This window comes from Sphaerodactylus townsendi, linkage group LG03 (genome assembly GCF_021028975.2).
Source record: "Sphaerodactylus townsendi isolate TG3544 linkage group LG03, MPM_Stown_v2.3, whole genome shotgun sequence".
Classification (NCBI taxonomy): domain Eukaryota; kingdom Metazoa; phylum Chordata; class Lepidosauria; order Squamata; family Sphaerodactylidae; genus Sphaerodactylus; species Sphaerodactylus townsendi.
Window position 1 is genome coordinate 148,902,141 of NC_059427.1, and position 19,005 is coordinate 148,921,145.

Below are 19,005 nucleotides of genomic sequence, written 5' to 3' on the forward strand. Positions count from 1 at the left end.
GACTTCTCCTCCATAAATCTGTCCAAGCCCCTTTTAAAGCTATCCAGGTGAGTGGCCATCACCACCTCCTGTGGCAGCATATTCCAAACACCAATCACACGTTGCGCGAAGAAGTGTTTCCTTTCATTAGTCCTAATTCTTCCCCCCAGCATTTTCAATGGATGCCCCCTGGTTCTAGTATTGTGAGAAAGAGAGAAAAATTTCTCTCTGTCAACATTTTCTACCCCATGCATAATTTTGTAGACTTCAATCATATCCCCCCTCAGCAGCCTCCTCTCCAAACTAAAGAGTCCCAAACGCTGCAGCCTCTCCTCATAGGGAAGGTGCTCCAGTCCCTCAATCATCCTTGTTGCCCTTCTCTGCACTTTTTCTATCTCCTCAAGGTCTGGGGATAAATTTAAAGAAGGCAGAGTAGGGGAAAGGGAGGAACCTCAATAGGACATAATTCAATTGAAGGAGCCTCAGTGGGATATAATGCCAGTATGATACACTGTCATGCTCCACAGCAGCCATTTTCTTCAGTAGAAGAAATGTGCTCCTTGTACATGTGCAGAGGCCTGCTACCCCAGGGCAGACTGCAGAGGCTCAGGGAGGATGACAGACTTATACAAAAATGAACTTTTAAAAATGCATACAACGAACAATGCAATAAAACTGGATCACACCGTTACAGAACAGTGAACCACAGCCAGCCTTACACATCGTAAAATGGATTTCACAAGCAGTGAACACTGAAATAAACACAGTGTAACATTTCCAATAAACAGCATAGGAGAGGAACAGAATCTGCCGAACATTCCATAGGCAATTACAATTGGAACCCTATTATATTTCCAGAAAGTACCCTCCTGAAGAATTCTGTTTCGCCATACCTCTTATAAAAATACCCTCCTGGGCCCCCTCCCCTCACCTCCCTTGCATGCCACCCCTCCCTTCCCCTCCCCTCCATCCGCTAGGGTGGGTGGGCCATGTCCAGATGCCAGGCCCCCTCCCCTCCCCTCCCCTCCCTTGCATGCCATCCCTCCCTTCCCCTCCCCTCCCTCCGCTAGGGTGGGTGGGACATGTCCAGATGCCAGGGCCCCTCCCCTCCCCTCCAAGGCCTGGCGAGGGTAGGAGGTGGCCTGCAGGGAGGCAAGGTAGGTGGCTTGTGGGGAGGCGGCTCAGACAGGCACCGTTGTAGCAGGCTGGCCCAGGAGCTGGTCTGCTGCTGTGGTGCCCATCTGAGCTGCCCCTGAGCCCGGCCCCCAAGTGCAGGGGGCGTGGGGCTGGGGGGTGCCCATGTAACCCCTGTGTCAGAATGGGATGACCCAGAAAGGGTCCTAAACTGTTCCATTGTCTACATTCTGCAAAATGATAGCAGTGTTGGAGCCTTCCTGACCTCATAAGGCAGGCCAGTTCACCAACTGGAAATGATAGCAAAAAATGTTTAGGCATGGGCAACTATGGTTCTTACCCCTGGGGCACTTTCGCACATGCAGAATAATGCACATTCAATCCACTTTCAGTGCACTTTGCAGCTGGATTTTACTGTGCGGAGTAGCAAAATCCACTTGCAAACAATTGTGAAAGTGCATTGAAAGTGCATTATTCTGCATGTCTGAATGTGCCTCTGGTGCAGAATGGCACTTTTAGAAGGCTTGGGTCATGTGACCAAAACTGTCCCATTGTTGTGTACTGGAAGAGATAGCCCAGTAGATAAGAGGGTCCTAGGCCATGCAGGGCTTCGTAGATAATAACTGGCACTTTTAAATGAACCTGGAAACTAACTGGTGACCAATGGAGTGACTACAGATTAGGTATAATGTACATACAGTGTGTAGCATAAGGTTACAAGACCCACATAGAGCACATTGTAATGGTCTAGCCTTCTGGTTACCTTGATATGGATACAATGCTCAAGCATGTTCTCCTAATGCAAATTAGCTTGTAAAATTCAGACAATATTCATTTAGCTTTGTTTCCTCACCCCCACCTTCCCCAAATTTCATAATTAAGAATTCTACAAAGGCTTAGCAATTTTCAGGAAGAAATGTAAAATAATGGAGAAATTTGATGACTTGCATCGCTTCTTTAAAAACAATCAGTCAGACTTAGGTTTTAAGTCAAATTTCAAAACCAAAATGTGCAAATATTCAATTTTTAAAAAATGCAATGTTGGAGGCTTTCATAGCTGGAATCAACTGCGTGTGGGTTTTCTGGGATGTATGGCTAGGGTATGGACAGACTATGGCCACACAGCCAGGAAAACTCATAGCACCCAGTTTTCCGAAAATGAATTCTGAAATAATTGAATGTTGTTCCCCAGGTGGTTGAATAACATTTTACATTGTCCTGTGCTTGTGTGCAGGGAGTGACAACTAAGAATCTTATTCTGGCTTCCCTGCAAATTGAGACCCACAGACCTGAATCATTTTTCCAACCCAACTGTTGTGTGGTATGTTTTTCAGGAGCTAGCTCAGTTACACACCCAGATGTCTGACACTGCTGTTATTCTCTCAATGGATAACAACCGGGATCTGGACCTGGACAGCATCGTTGCTGAGGTAAAAGCCCAGTATGAGGACATTGCCAACAGGAGCCGAGCTGAAGCGGAATCGTGGTACCAAACCAAGGTGAGTTGAGGTTCCCTTCACTGGAAGTCTAGTTTTTCCATGAGCTGAGTCTGTATTTTCCATAAGTAACATGGAACCCAAGTCCTTTAAAGTTTGTAATGTATTTAGGGAGGGGATGTTATTTAACAAGAATTGAAGCTGAAAATAGTTAAAGCATAGAATGCTTAGTTAAGTGAACCAAATTTGCATGTAAAAATCAAAATTCTTCTAACCTGAATACCCACTCAGCATTTCCAAATATGCATGCTGTTGTAGTTCAAGGTTTTTAACACAGGAGGAAGCTGTGTTGATACAGCTTCCTTAAAGTCAGTGAAGGCTTAAGATGTATACCAACATACAACAAGGCCCACGATTATGCACACACAGAATACTCCTATGCACAGGATGCAGGCAGTTTTCTTTTCTGGATGCAAAGTCTTCTGAGACACCAATAACAAAAGCCCCCTCCCCCTTAAGGAGGTGAAGAACTTCAAAGCCCATGGAGAACATCACTGAAAAGCCCTTTGGAACCTGACTTTAGATTTGTTTTTGCTTTTTGTTTTACAGTATTCCTTGAGTTAAAAAAATGAAGTAAAATATAAATATTTGTAAAACAAATATTTGAATTAGAACTATGAAATGTTGACACCCACTCTATTTTTGATCCCCGCTCCAAGAAGTAACTCCATTTCGAATTTCTCTGGTCCTAAACACAAGGGCCACGATCCAACACAAAAGCCCTGTGACAGACTCTGCTCTGGAATGGGTGGGATAAAAATCAGACAAGTAAATAAATAAATCAGGTGAAATAAATATGGCTGACCCTGCATTGGATTGTGGCCAGCATTGTCCTTCCTCCTGATGAGATCTGGACTGGTTTGGCCAGTGTTATAATTAAAGCCAGAAATGAATCTGTGAATTGAGCCACTGTGTGAAATGCTGTGCTGTATTAGGCCCTTTCCGCACATGCGCGGAAACGAACTTCCACCAGCATGAATTGTGCCAGTGGAGGCTCAGAGGCCGTTCGCACACTAGCGTGAGATCGGCCCTGACTCCCCCCCCCCAAGCCGGAGAGGCAGCTGCACACAGAGCCACCTCTCAGTCGGCCCCCTCCACTGACCTCGTCTTCCAGCGTCGCTCTGGAGGGCTGCAAGGACCTGCCCACACTGCCCTCCAATCTCCAGGGGTCGGAGGGCAGTGTGGGCGGGTCTCTGCAGCCCTCCAGAGCGACACTGGAAGATGAGGTCAGTGGAGGTGACGGGAAAAGCATCATCTTCCCAGTGGTGCAGTTCGCACCACGCTGACGGGAAGACGCCGCTTTGCAAAAACCGCACTCAACAAGCGAGGTTTACAGTGGTGGCTTCACACCGCTCCCGGGTGGCCAGGACAGGGCTGCTGCGATGCAGCAGTGCCTCCTGTGCAAACAGCAGCCCAAGGACGGCGTTTTTGCTGTCTCTGGGTCGCTGTATTTCACCCATGCAGGCCTTTGTCAGGCTTTTGATTTAAATTTCAATTCATTTTTCAAATTCAAATTTCAAAGGTTCTCAGGCTGACAAAACATTGAATTTACATGCAATATTGTTTCATCTCTGCGGTGTTACCTTGAGGAAAGAAGAAAAAGAAGGAGAAGAGTTTGGATTTATATCACCCCTTTCTCTCCTATAGGAGACTCAAAGGGGCTTACAAACTCCTTTCCCTCCCCCCAACAGACACCCTGTGAGGTGGGTGGGGCTGAGAGAGCTCCGAAAAGCTGTGACTAGCCCAAGGTCACCCAGCTGGCAAGTGTGGGAGTGTACAAGCTAATCTGAATTATCCAGATAAGGCTCCACAGCTCAGGTGGCAGAGCGGGGAATCAAACCCAGTTCCTCCAGATTAGGGTACACCTGCTCTTAACCACTACACCACTGCTGCTAGTACTCCACAACTGGCTGCTATGGCGCTAAATTCAGCCTTCTATGGGATACCATCCCAGCATCCATCCATCTTGTGAATTAAGCAAGAGATGGGAAAGACCAGTATCTAGGTAAATTGGTCACTGGCTATTTGGTGGTGAAAAGTGCTGTCAGGTCATAGCCGTGAAAATGAAGAAAATTTGTACCCACAGGCTAACAATGAAAACTTCAAAAAATAGTTCTCCCACTGGAGTAGCTTTTTACTTTTAAGTAACCCAAATAAATTTATATTTTTACAAACAGTGACCAAACGTTTTGGAAAATTGTTTTCATTCTCCCATTGGAGTAATATATATAAACAAAAGCTAGAACGGCACAGCAAAGTAATCTTAAGGTAAATATATAACAGCTAGCCAGATTCTAGATAATTAACCAATTGGCCTCGTTAAACTTCACGGCTGTTAAAGGCAGGTCAGGGTTTTTCAAATACAATAATGGTTACAATCAGTGAGGACAACGCTCTGCAATTGGTTTGTTCTTATGCCTCTCGAAATGTCCTTCAAATGTTGTCACTGAAAGTTTTTATATCAGCATCAATTTGAGCTAACTTAATATCAAAATCATCACCAACAGTAGAGGATTTTAATTTAGACAAACAATTGTCCAATTCCTTGTCAATAGTAGACATTTCTGATAAAGATCTGTCAATCAACAATAACATCAGGTCATGGGAGCATTTGTTGAGAATAGCAGCCCATCTGCTTTTGAAAACCTCATCATCATTAAACATAGCAGGACCTTTCTGTATTCGTAGTCCCCTTGGAATCATATTGTCACACACATAATCATTAAGACTCAAAGCATGCAAATGATACTTGGTTGAACGTTTCTTGAGAGTGAGTATGTGGGACCAATCACCTGAGATCCCAGATGGTAGAGTGTTACCTCTATCCTTTAAGGATGGTAAAATCCTATCCTTATCCTGGTCATTAAAAGCCAGGAGGCTAGTAGATGCCAAAAAGGACATTTCGAGAGGCATGGCTAGCTGTAATATATTTACCTTAAGATTACTTTGCCGTGCCGTTCTAGCTTTTGTTTATATATATTACTCCAATGGGAGAATGAAAACAATTTTCCAAAATGTTTGGTCACTGTTCGTAAAAATATAAATTTATTTGGGTTACTTAAAAGTAAAAAGCTACTCCAGTGGGAGAACTATTTTTTGAAGTTTTCATTGTTAGCCTGTGGGTACAAATTTTCTTCATTTTCAGTCAAGTCATAGCCAGCATTGGGTGACTCTATAAGGTTTTCAAGACAAGAGATTAACAGAGGTGGTTTGCCTCTGCGTAGCAGCCTCCCAATACTAACCAAGGCCAACACTGCTTAGCTTCCAAGATCTCATGAGCTCATGCTAACCTGGGCCATCCAGGTCAGGGCAACTGGTTACCCAGCAGAGGCATTCCTCCCATAGGGAAAAGTGGGCAGTTGCCCTGGGCACAGCCCTGTGGGGGGCGCAGGTTTGTTTGTGGGATTTTTTGTATTTTCAGTGTTTTTTCATTTTTGGCCTGCAGAGGGTGCAGTTTTTAGGCTAGCAGCACCAGAATTTCAGGGATGTTTTGGGAGACTCTCCTGATGCTATCACCCAGGTTTGGTAAGGTTTGGTTTAGGGAGTCCAAAGTTATGGACTCCCAAAAGGGGTGCCCCATCCTCAATTGTTTCCAATGGGAGCTAATAGGAGATGAGGCTACACCTTTGAGGGTCGATAACTTTGGACCCCCTGAACCAAACTTCACCAAACCTGGGAGGTATCATCAGGAGAATCTTTTACTGATACCACCCAGGTTTTGTGAAGTTTGGTCCAGGGGGTCCAAAGTTATGGACTCCCAAAGGGATGCCCCATCATCCATTGTTTCCAATGGGAGCTAACAGAAGATGGGGGCTACACCTTTGAGGGACCATAACTTTGGACCCCCAGAACCAAACTTCACCAAACCTGGGTGGTATCATTAGGGGAGTCTCCTAAAGATACCCTGAAATTTTGGTGCTGCTAGCTTAACAATTGCACCCCTGCCAGCAGGCACCTCCCAAATTTCCCCAGATTTTCCTTTTAAATCCCCCCGCCTTTGACATGGATTTAAAGGGAGAATCTGAGGTCCCCAGTTTAAACATTGCAAGTGATGCTGTTTCAGGGTGGGGGAGAATCAACCCCCAAATAGCATCACTTCCAATGTTGTTTAAACTGGGAACCCCAGATTCTCCCTTTAAGGTGGATTTAAAAGGAGAATCTGGGCTCCCTAGTTTAAACACCATTGAAAATGATGCTGTTTGGGGGTGGATTCCAGCATCACTTGTTTAAACTAGGGAGCCCAGATTCTCCTTTGAAACATTGAAAGTGATGCTGTTTCCCCCAATTGGGGGTACTGGATACAACACCATAAAATGTTTTCATAGCAGTAATAAAACATTTTGAAAATGTTTTCAAAAAATTATTTCTGCTGTGTGGCATGGCTTATTGCTGTGCTCAGATTTGTGAGTTGGGGCATGTTCTATAATGTGATGGTGACTTTGAAACAACCTGGTATAAAAAATCATTGCTTGGTCACAGTGGGGGAGGGTGGCTGCCCATGGGGGGCGCCAAACTCCAGTTTGCCTAGATACGCCACTGGGCGTAGCTACAAGGGGGAGGGTGCGCGTTGCATTGGGCACGCACCTGGGGGGGCATCAAACTCAGGTTTTGCCCAGGGCTCCAGTTTGCCTAGTTACGCCACTGTTACCCAGGGGTGGCTTTTGCAATCACTTAGCAGCTCTTTAGCAAAACTAGTCGCTGAACAGCAATATGAATTCTTCCATCACTTGATTTTGTAGTTTGAAGAGCTCCAGGCCACTGCAGGGAAACATGGTGATGCTTTAAGTAATACCAAAGGAGAGATTTCAGAGCTCAGTCGGATGATCCAGAGGATACGGGCTGAAATTGAAAATGCCAGGAACCAGGTAAGACAGTCCCTAATCAATAGAGTGTCATCCCAGCAAAGCAGAGATAATTACCCTTCCCTAGAAATGTGTCCATTAGTTAAGGCTCACCTGAGAACATGATCTGCTTATCACATGTGGTCATTCTGGTGCGACGGTGGGAGAAGAGAAAAGGACGGGAAAATTCCCTTCTTTGAAAACAGACTGTTTGACTGAATGGTTTGGTGCAGCAATGTTCTTCTTATACCTTTAAGTATAAGAAGAACCTTTAAGGCCTTACGCGGCCTGGGACCATCGTATCTTCGAGACCGCATCACCCCATATGTCCCTGCACGGCCTCTCTGCTCAACGGAAGCCAATTTACTGGTGGTCCCTGGCCCCTCGATGATACGGCTGGCCTCCACACGGGCCAGGACCTTCACGGCCCTGGCCCCAGCCTGGTGGAACGCCCTTCCACCAGCCGTCCGGGCCCTGCGGGATCTTTCTGAATTCCGCAGGGCCTGTAAGACGGAATTGTTCCGCCGGGCCTTTGGAGGAACCAGCCGTTGATGGTGCCCCCCTGGCCCCCCCGGCCTTTACATCTGGGCCTCTGCCATCTCAGGGTCTATCGTCCCTCCCTCCTGAAAGAGGATCTAAAAATGGAGCTTCCGGACGCCACTTTTGCTTATGATAACTTGTTATTATGTTTAGTTTTATCTGTATCGCTGCTTTTAATGGTTTTAGTTGTCTTATTTTATATATACTGGTCCGCTGTACACCGCCCAGAGCCCTCCGGGGATGGGGTGGTATAGAAATTGAAATAATAAATAAATAAATTATAGTCTTTTGTTTCTTCTGATGTACAAAAATATGGGGACATCAAAGAACGGTTTTGTTTTCCTCTACATGCACCAGTAGTGGTATACATAGAGTTTTTGATCATGTTTGGTCTCTTCAAGTCAAGCATGCATTACCTTTGGGTCAGATTCTCAATTGCGCACATGTTTGCTCCTCTTCAGAGCCCACCGCTCCACAGATCAGAGAAGCCTCACAGTTTCTGAGAGCAGGCCAAGCACAAAGCACAGTCCCAGGAGTGATAGATAAAAAAAACCCCACCTTGTCAAAAAACTGTAAATGAACAAAGGCCCATAGAGTTGTCACCAAATTCTATCATGGCAGCAGTTCTGGGGTCTGTTCTTGTGGACACAGGAGATAACAACATGACAACATACGCAGAGCCCACCTAATCCAAAATAGTGCTTCACACAGTGGCCAAGCAGTTGCCCTGGAGGGCCAAACACACAGGGTGTGTAGCCAAGGCCTTCACCTGATGCTGCTTCCTAGCACTATTATTCAGATGTTGACTACCTCTGAATGTGCAGGTTCCTTTTACTCGTCATGGCTAATAGAAGAGTTTGGATTTATATCCCCCCTTTCTCTCCTGCAGGAGACTCAAAGGGGCTTACAATCTCCTTGCCCTTCCCCCCTCACCACAAACACCCTGTGAGGTAGGTGGGGCTGAGAGAGCTCCGAGAAGCCGTGACTAGCCCAAGGTCACCCAGCTGGCGTGTGTGGGAGTGCACAGGATAAACTGAATTCCTCAGATAAGCCTCCACAACTCAAGCGGCAGAACTGGGAATCAAACCCGGTTCCTCCAGATCAGAGTGCACCTGCTCTTAGCCACTGCTCTTAGCCACTACGCCACTGCTGCTCCTTGGTAGTAACTGATGAGCTTCTCCATGAATTTGTCTAACTCCCTTTTAAAGCTGGTGACTATCACTAGGTCCACTGGGAGTGAATTCCACAGTTTAGTTGTTCTTTAATTATTCCTCCAAGATGTAATGGCATCTTTCACTGTCCAGGAAGGAACCTTTCCTCATTGGCAGTGATTATGATGTTAATATTCCTTACACTGGTCACCTGGGGACATGCAATGAAACCTTCATCCAGAAATAATTCAGAATTTAGAATATCAATGAAGACATCCCAGGAATGTCCTGCACAATAATGCACTAAGCCTGGATTGTTTCTGCACTGGAAGCAACAGAAATATTTTGGGACTCCGATCTTCACAGAAGCAAATTTCAGTCTCACATACAAGTGTCAGTGTTGATTCTGGCCGACTTCCAGATTTGAGCAGTTTTTCCAAATGGCGTTTCAGGGAATATGGGTTCATCAGAAACTCATTAGGAGTCCCTCACAAACATCTTTAAGGAGGGATTAAAGCAAACTATTAACAAGCTGCATTGACCAATTGCTGGCAAGTTTTAAGATGAAGTCTGATGTTCTGTGGGGCAAATTATAAGAAGCTTGGCCAACTAGATATAACTAGATATAACTAGATATAACTAGATATTGTGCTATGGCCAACTAGATATAACTAGATATTGTGCTATTGTTGCAGTGTTGGGTAATTCCGCACAGGCCAAATATAAGTTTCAGGCCCTTTTTTAAAGCAATGTGGGAGAAAAGTTCCCACAGAACTAGCTTCTGACGTTATATTTGGCTGAACCTGAGTTATATGGAAGTCGCTAAATTAGCAACTTTTCCCCTTCAACCCAGGTTGCTGTCGCTTCCTGCTGGCCTGTGTGAACTATGGCAAGCAGAAAGCGTTCTATTCCCCACTTTCTCATCCACCATTATAGTGGATTCTCCAGGAGGCTGTCTCCAGGAGTGGATTATCAAGGCGGCCACCATGTAATGCCAGTAAGTGGGGGGGGGGGGTGTTCTCTGGTGGGGAGGATTCTCATCTGGGTAGTTCATACAGAAAAACAGTGTTCCCTGTGTGAACAATGCTACCCCCTGATGACCCCGGAACCTTCTGTGCAAACGGCAGCACAGACAGCACGGATTCCTGTAACCTGTTTTGCAGAATCAGCTATAGTGATCAGTTGCAAGTGGATTTTCCTAGCATAGACAAGATAATCCAGTGGTAAATGATGCTACAAAGTAATGCTGGTGTGGGCCAGTGGGCCAGATATCCTGGCAGCTGGCTCATGGTCAACTCAGCCGTCCATCCATTCCTTGGTCGACAAATGAGTACCTAGCACATAGCTAGGGGGTAAAAAATAGCCAGCGAAAGCAATGGCAAACTACCCCACAAAAGTGGCTTGCCTATAAAATCACTGCTTGCAATGGTACCCCAGGGTTGGACACGACTGAAAGGGAAACTTTACCTTAATGATAGTGCAGTGTCCCCATAATCTTTTGCAAAGTACAAGGGTTCCACAACTACCAAAATAATATTGGAAAAGTTCCCTGAACTTAGGAAATTGAAAGCTGCTGTTACAGAAGAAGTTCGAATTCTTTAAGTTTAATCCTTCAGTAGATATTGCAAAAATTAATTAGATCCCTCCAAATAGCAATTCCACACATTTTACTCAGAAGTCCTATTTACTACCTCCATTTACAGCCTCATTTCTTCAACAACTAAAACAAAAATATGCTACGAAACAATAGCAATAAAGATTTAGATGTATGAATGACAAAAAAGGAACTGGAGCAGCGGTTCTCAACCTGTGGGTCGAGGCCCCTTTGGGGGTCGAACGACCCTTTCACAGGGGTTGCCTAAGACCATAGGAAAACACATATTTCCGATGATCTTAGGAACCAAGACACAAATAATTTTATGGTTGGGGGTCACCACAACATGAGGAATCGTATTAAAGGGTCATGGCATTAGGAAGGTTGAGAACCACTGAACTGGAGGAACCAAACAGTGCCCTTTACCCCTACAGTGTGCCAATGTGCAGACTGCCATTACGGATGCTGAAGACCGTGGGGAATTGGCTGTCAGAGATGCCAAAGCCAAGCTCCTTGAGCTGGAAGATGCTCTGCAGAAAGCCAAGGAAGAGATGACCCGCTTGTTGCGGGAGTACCAAGAGCTGATGAATGTCAAACTGACCCTGGATATTGAGATTGCCACATATAGAAAGCTGCTGGAAGGAGAGGAGAGCAGGTAGGTGTGCAAAGATGAATACGAATGCTGACCATAGCTATAGCTACAGACTCATTGCAACAGTCAGAAAGCGCTCTGTGTTGAAAGTCGCTGTGTGGACATAGAAACCTATAGGAGTTAACTTCTGGCTTGGTACAACCTTACACAAGGGGTATTGGTAAGGGTTTTTTTTCTTAGACATTAAACCAATCTCATTTAAGTTCTGTAGTGTGAAGAAGGGTGAGCTCAATGGCTATCAGGAACTTGGGAATCTTTCTTCCAAGACTGTGGCTCAGTGGTAGAGCATCTCTGTTTATTTATATTTATTTTATTTTTTATTTATTTAATGTGTATACCGCCCTCCCCCAAAGGGCTCAGGGCGGTGTCCAACATAAGTTATAAGATTAAAAACAACTAAACAATCAGTACTCAATAATGAAGAGCCATATATGCATTACAGACGGCTTTAAAACTCCTACCCCTCCCCTGACTTGTACCCATGGGAGGCCAGATGTTCATTATATGGCGAGATGTCAATATTACCCTGGCTGGCCAAAGGAACAGGTCTGTTTTGCAGGCCCTGCGGAAACTTCGTAAGTCCCGCAGGGCCCTGATCTCACCTGGGAGCCTGTTCCATCAAGTAGGGGCCAGGGCTGTAAAAGCCCTGGCCCTTGTAGAGGCCCGCCGGATCACCTTGGGGCCAGGGATCACCAGCAGGTCCGCCTCTGATGAGCGGAGGGGCCTAGAGGGGCGATACATGGAGAGACGGTTTGGTATAGAGAGGGCCCCAGGCTCAACCCCTGGCATCTCCAGGTAAAAGGGGGAGGTAGCAGGCGATATGAAAGAAGGTCTGAGAGACGTTGCCAGTCTGAGTAGACAGCACTGACTTGACAGACTGTCTGATTCAGTATAAGGTTGCTTCGTGTGTTCTTGTGGTGTCAATGGATTCTAATACATTGAAGCAGTGATCCTCAGCCTTTTTAGATCTTAGGCCTACTGAGTATGCGGTGACTGACCTACAAACTCACAATAAGAAGTCATGAAACGTCAGGGTCACATGACAGGTAGAGGAGGAACCAGAGACATTACCTTACCAGTGCTAAGGCCAGGAAAGTAAGCAATGGACCAAATGAGCTGAGGGCCGGAAACCCAAGGCAAAGATTGCTCTTTCCATCATGGGTTCCATCATGAGGGGAAAAATCAAAGGGCAGAGCCATGGGAAAATACTCTCTGCCGCTCTCTGCCTCTCCTTCTAAGCATTAATGCACAGCTTTCTGCCCTTCCAGAAGGCACTGGAAAAATGGTAGTTCTCTGTGGGCTTACGGCCTAGCAGGATGGGCTCTATTGCCCACCTGAATTATCCCAGCTCATTAGTTAAAGACCATTGCCTTAAAACATTTTTTTTTCAAAATCACTTCTCACATAATACAGAAATCCCTCCTTGAGGAGGTAAAAATTACACCAGCCCCCATCTCCTTAGCTCTTATTGGAAGGAATGGAGGATGGGGCACCCCTTTTGAGGGTCCATAACTTTGGCTCCCCTGACCCAAACTGCACCAAACCTGAGGGGTGTCATCACTGCAGTCTCCTGATGAGACCCTGAAAGTTTTCAATCCACTTGTCGTCATCCCAGTGTGGCAACACGCAGTTTTTTCACCATTGTGTGGAGCGGTGGGGATACACCCATTGACGTGGACTCTGGGGAATCGCTGAAAGGGCCGTCAAGTGGGCAAGAGGAACAGAGTAGCTGTGACTCAGCAGCCTGACGATGTGGCAGCAAACCATCGCCGCTGTCTTCAGCAGGTTGCTCGAAATGTGCAAGCACTGCCAGAGATGGCAGGAAACAACTCCCTCAAAAATCAGGATTCCATGGACGGTTCACCAGGGATGTTTCTGTGGAAGGGCAGTAAAGTCACAACTTTGCGACAGTGTTGCACGGTTCTACCTCCGACTTTTGGCGACATGCTTCGTAAAAGCAATCGGAATTTCCACGTCTCCACCATGGGAAAAGGGAACCAATCCGAGGCAGAGGGGTGGATGATGCACTGAAGTTGAAGCTCCAGCCCACTGAGCTCTAATGTGTAAGGAGAGCCAGGCAGCCCGTCAATGTAACTGGATTAATGAAGCGAATCGAACTCATCGTAGCCTTGCTGCAGTCTTTTAGCGGCAGCTGGCAATAGGAATCTGGCGAGAAGCCAGAGGAGGCGTGCCCAGCACATCCCGCCCTCTGAGCTCGGCTAAGGAGGATCGAGCTCTGCTGCTAAAAGCTGTATGCCGGAGCGACAGCGAGTTAGCGAAAGATTCATGATCACCCGAAATTCAGGCGAACTCTAGAGTCGAGAGCTCAACTGAATGTATTGTGGGGAATCACTCTTAGTGTGTGACATGCCATGTTTATAGTGGTCAGTGGACATATTTTCATTCAGTTCTAAATTCCTTTTTCAACAGGCTCAATGGAGAAAATGTCAATCCAGTGAGCATATGTAAGTACCTTGACTATATATGTCCTTGACTATATATGTCCTTCCTTCCTTCCTTCCTTCCTTCCTTCCTTCCTTCCTTCCTTCCTTCCTTCCTTCCTTCCTTCCTTCCTTCCTTCCTTCCTTCCTTCCTTCCTTCTTTCCTTCCTTCCTTCCTTCCTTCCTTCCTTCCTTCCTTCCTTCCTTCCTTCCTTCCTTCCTTCCTTCCTGCCTGCCTGCCTGCCTGCCTGCCTGCCTGCCTGCCTGCCTGCCTGCCTGCCTGCCTGCCTGCCTGCCTGCCTGCCTGCCTGCCTGCCTGCCTGCCTGCCTGCCTGCCTGCCTGCCTTCACTTGCCAGTGTGGCCAACAATAATATATTAACATGCATGGTTTGCTAGTTCAACAATTCCCTAACTATGCATTGGCGTACATACTAGCGCGTGGTGAAAAGAGCTGAAGGGTGCCTGAAAAAAATCCAAATACATGTTGTATGCAGTCACGAAAGCAAATAAGCTATTGGTTCTGCTCAGTCTTCTCATGTATGGATAGCAACATGATCGCAAGGTGTTCAGTATGCACTAAGACTCCCTGACACAATGCAGGAGTAGGGGGACCCCAGAGGCATCACAATTGCCCAGCCACATCGCTGAATCATACAGACCAAAGGAACAGCTTGATTCAAATCCAGTATTTATTTATTGATTTCATTCCATTTTTAAACCGCCCTCCCCCGGAGGGCTCAGGGCGGTGTACATCAACATCAAATAAATACAAATATAAAAACAATCTATAACAATATTAAATTCATAGAATTTGAACAATTTAAAATTTGCAGATGGCGACTTATCCCAACCCCATTCCCGCCCATGGGAGACCAAGATGGTATGAGGGTCAGATGGTCATTCCGGCTGGCCAAAAGCCTGGCGGAACAGGTCCGTTTTGCAGGCCCTGCGGAAACTCTGAAGGTCCCGCAGGGCCCTGGTCTCCTTAGGGAGCCTGTTCCACCAGGTAGGGGCCAGGGCAGTAAAAGCCCTGGCCATTGTTGAGGCCAGCTGGATCTTTTTTGGACCAGGGATTTCCAGCACCCGCTCCTCCGTAGAGCGGAGGGCCCTAGTAGGGCAGTACGGGGAGATGCGATCCCTCAGATATGTAGGCCCAATGCCGCTGATGGCCTCAGTAGCACCTGAGAAGCCAACAAGATTTTGGGGTGTAAGCTTCCAAGAGTCCAAGGTTCCTTCCTCAAATACCAAGCCTCTAAGGTGCTACTGGGCTTGAATCTATCTGTCCTACTGCACACCAACATGATAAACCTCTGGAACAGACCAGTGGGAAATTCCAACGGACTAAAACAGCGAAACGTGATAGACAATGGGATGATTGTTGAAGGCTTTCCCGGAGAGAATGCTGCTAGAACACGGCCATACAGCCCGGAAACCACACAGCACCCCGATTGGATGGCTTCTTTAACCTTGATAGAACCTACACAGATAGTCTTATTAGATATCTAATCAGTTCATGTTTTCCTTGCAGCTGTTGTCAGTTCCAGCGCTGGAGGTGTCAGCAATGGTAGAGCCGGCCTAGGAGGAGGTTGTGGCGGTCTTGGAGGAAGAGGAGGATTTAGTAGTCATGGTCTTGGAGCAGGTGGCTTTGGAAGTGGTTTGAGTTTTGGAGCAGGTGGCTGTGTTACAAGCAGTGGCTTTGGGAGTGGACTTGGCCATGGAGATGGTTATGGTGGAGGAGGTAGTGGTGGTAGCGGGTTCAGCTTTGGAGGAAGCAATTTCAGCTCTGGGAGTGGGAAAGGCATGGGGTCCGGAAGCGGCTCCGGTCTGAAAATTATCTCTAAAACCTCCATCCTCCAAAAGACCATCAGAAGCTAAAGCCAGAAGAATTCCAAACCATCTGAGCAAGAAGACAGTGTCCGCACTTGCTGCTTCCTTTCCCGTCATCATGATCAAGAGATGTGTCTTTTTCCATTTCCTCAAATAATTGATATTCCAAATGACAGCTCTGTATTTAACACACATTTTATTTGTCATTAAACTGGCAAAAGCATTAATAGAAAACAACTATAGATGCCAAATTTGGGGGGGGGGGGAGAGAGATGGATGGATGTATCTGAAAAACAGCTAGTGTTTAGAATCTCTTACTGTAATAATAAAAAAAGAATGCTTTACCATGGTTGTGTCCTCAAAAATAAAGAAGTCCACATGAATTTTTCAGCAGTTAATGTTCCAAAAGAAGAAAGTGGTAGATCTACATATATGATGATTCCATTAGTAGCATAAATATTATTTATAACTCTGAACATTTAAAGAATGGTCTTTCAATACATTCTCATCAAGCAGTGCACTTAATGGTTTTCTGCGTAGCTGTGCACTTTGTGCACTTAATGGTTTTCTGCGTAGCTGTGTACTTCATAACAGGGTCTCCCTGAGTTTCCTTGGTTATACATGAGGAGGTGACCCATTGCTTCCCCTGAGCCAAGCGGCCGTGTTGCCTGCTCCCTTAGGAGAATGCTTTTGGGTTAGGTTGGTTGTTTACCACCTGTTTCCTAAGTTTTTTTTTTTTAAAAAGGCTGTCCCTTTGACTTTAGTTCCTGGAATAATTGAAAGTATTTAACTTTAAAAGTGGGCGATATCTCATAAATTCTGGTGGAACTCGGGAAGGTGGGGAGTGGGGACAAAACACATACCACTCTGCTCTTCCTGGGCAGGCAGGGAAAAAAATCATGTTTTGTCTACTCTTGGGCACCACGGGGCTTCTCTGATCCTCAGTGTGGTGAGTTCTGAATAGGGGTGGAGATTCGGTAAATCCTTGTTGTGTTTTTTTCAGGATTTCTTTTTACCAAACAAACAAAGGCTCCTTCCGCACACGCAGAATAATGCACTTTCAAACTGCTTTCAGTGCTCTTTGAAGCTGTGCGGAATGGCAAAATCCACTTGCAAACAGTTGTGAAAGTGGTTTGAAAACGCATTATTTTGCGGGTGCGGAAGGGGCCAAACAAACTGGCAGAACTCAGTCAGCCTGGTGCTGAAAAAGCCAAACAGATTTGGGCCGTGAACTGGAAGCAACCCCCACCCCACCCTCGCACCTTCCAGTTGCTGGCTTTGCAATCAGGGAAAGAAGCAGGAACTGAAGCTACTTTGCTTGCAGAGGCCAGAGCTCTCCGCTCTCTGCAAGGAACCTCCTCCTCCCCGATTGCAAAGCCAGCTGCCAGCTTTGCAGTGGGGGAGGGAGCTGGGCTGTTTGTAGAGAGCTGAAGCCTATTCCTGCCACCACTTGTAAGCAGCAAACCCCAAGAAAGAATGGGCTTTTCTGAAACGTTTAGGTTTTAAAAACCTGAACTCAAAATTTGCCTAGTGCAATTGCTTGTGATCAGCCTTAATTCTCATGTGAAGGGAAAATACGTGCCCAATCGAAAGCATGACCTGAAGGTAATGTATGATTGACCTGAAGAGATCAAACGTGCACAAAAGGCCACTGTTGTTTTTGGAGAAAAACAATTCAGAGCTTTATACGAACATCGGTCCGTTATGAAAAACGACTCTCTCAAAGCACTGATGTCTGGTGAATACTTAAGGACTTTGATGTAGCTGTGGAGCTCTGAGTGACCACGGGGAACCTTTCTGGTTTTCCCAATCTAGCAATTCCATTGAAGGGCACCTATGGGAACATGGAGCACCCTTGCCTTCAAGGACTTCCTTCTATATGGCCCCTTTGGCACAAGCAGAATAATGCACTTTCAATTCGCTTCCAATGCACTTTGCAGCTGGATTTTACTGTGCAGAATACCAAAATCCACTTTCAAACAATGGTGAAAGTGGATTGAAAGTGTATTATTTCTGTATGTGCGGAAGGGGCCTATGTGCATCAGCAGAAAGGGAAAGCAATGCAATTTCTCCTTCTTCAATGAGCCCTCTGAAATGCACCCTGCTTACACACTCCAGAGCCCTTTGTGCACATTTCTGTGTATCCATGGCCCTGGAGTGGGTCAAACATTTTGGATTTATCTATATACATCAGAGCCCCGTAGATTCTGAGGCACTAGTTAATAGACGGCTGTTGGTTAAACCCAGACATGCACCCTACCATTAAGAGAGTGGCATGCTGCAAGGGGAGGGAGGGGTGGCATGCAAGGAAGGGGAGCGAGGGGGAGGGGCCCCGGCATCTGGACCGTGGATACATAATTCAGTAAGAATGTCAAACCCAACTGTGCAATAAATGCATGCATTAAATGGTCAGATTAGATTTTGACTTTTAATACTTTCCTACTGGCCTCTCCCACACTGGATGCAGAAACGGCTGCAAGGGACAACAGGAGACGTTTGCTGAGAACACCCAAGAAGCGAAGCTCTCCCAAGATCCTGCAGTTTTCCAAGAGCACAGCACCCCCTCGCTACGATCTCAGCTTGCCCATGCAACCGAAGTGGCATTCCAAAGAGGACTGATACACAATAACAGATATTCTTCCATGAGCCTCAGGTGCAAATGACTCACGTTATTGGCAGAGCATGGCGACAGGAATGCCTGCAAACGAAACAAATTGTGCAAACACCTTCAGATTTTTTTCCGATTGCTGTGAGAAAAAAAAATTGGCTCTTGAGTCAGGTCCCAACAAACTTTCCAATCGATGGTGAAGGGAAAAAAAAATAGAAGCCAGCTAATCTATAGGAGCAATCGCTTTTTTAACAATGAGACGATACCGATGTTCCCATCACGCCGATGCCTTTCAGCTATTCAGTCTCTGGGCTTGTGTCTCGCATGCCTAACTACGCAACTCCGGCTCTCATTGTGAGATTCTGCAACCCTCTTCATTCTGTGGAGCTCTGCAGAAAGCTGCAACGAAACCGGGGACATCAGCATCATGAAAACATGCTGATGCCATCGATTAGCTCCATTTGAGGAGCACCGAGTGGAATTCCGTGGGACTCTTAAGGCAATCATTCAGATGTTCAACGTTGGGATTTGCTAGCCTTTGAATAAAATAAGAGCTCCATCGGCTCTCGAACTAGGCTTGTAGCCGCTTGATCCATTCATTTGCTCCAGACTAAAAGAATTTCCTGTGACTGAGGCGTGATACGATTTTGCCCTAGACAGGGGTCTGCAACCTGTGGCTCTCCAGATGTTCATGGACTACGATTCCCGTCAGCCCCTGCCAGCATGGCCAATTGGCCATGA

The 19,005-nt window shown here is 46.2% G+C and overlaps 1 protein-coding gene across 1 annotated transcript in view; it reads left to right on the forward strand.

Annotated features, from left to right (window-relative positions):
- LOC125428226 (keratin, type II cytoskeletal cochleal-like) overlaps positions 1–16,000 on the forward strand; it is a 133,955-nt gene extending 117,955 nt beyond the window's left edge. The window contains exons 5-9 of the mRNA XM_048487986.1: positions 2,448–2,612; positions 7,349–7,474; positions 11,170–11,390; positions 13,818–13,852; positions 15,358–16,000. Coding sequence (XP_048343943.1) covers positions 2,448–2,612; positions 7,349–7,474; positions 11,170–11,390; positions 13,818–13,852; positions 15,358–15,704 — 894 coding nt within the window. The 3' untranslated portion in view covers positions 15,705–16,000. The remainder of the gene's footprint in view (positions 1–2,447; positions 2,613–7,348; positions 7,475–11,169; positions 11,391–13,817; positions 13,853–15,357) is intronic.
- Positions 16,001–19,005: the final 3,005 nt, after the last annotated feature.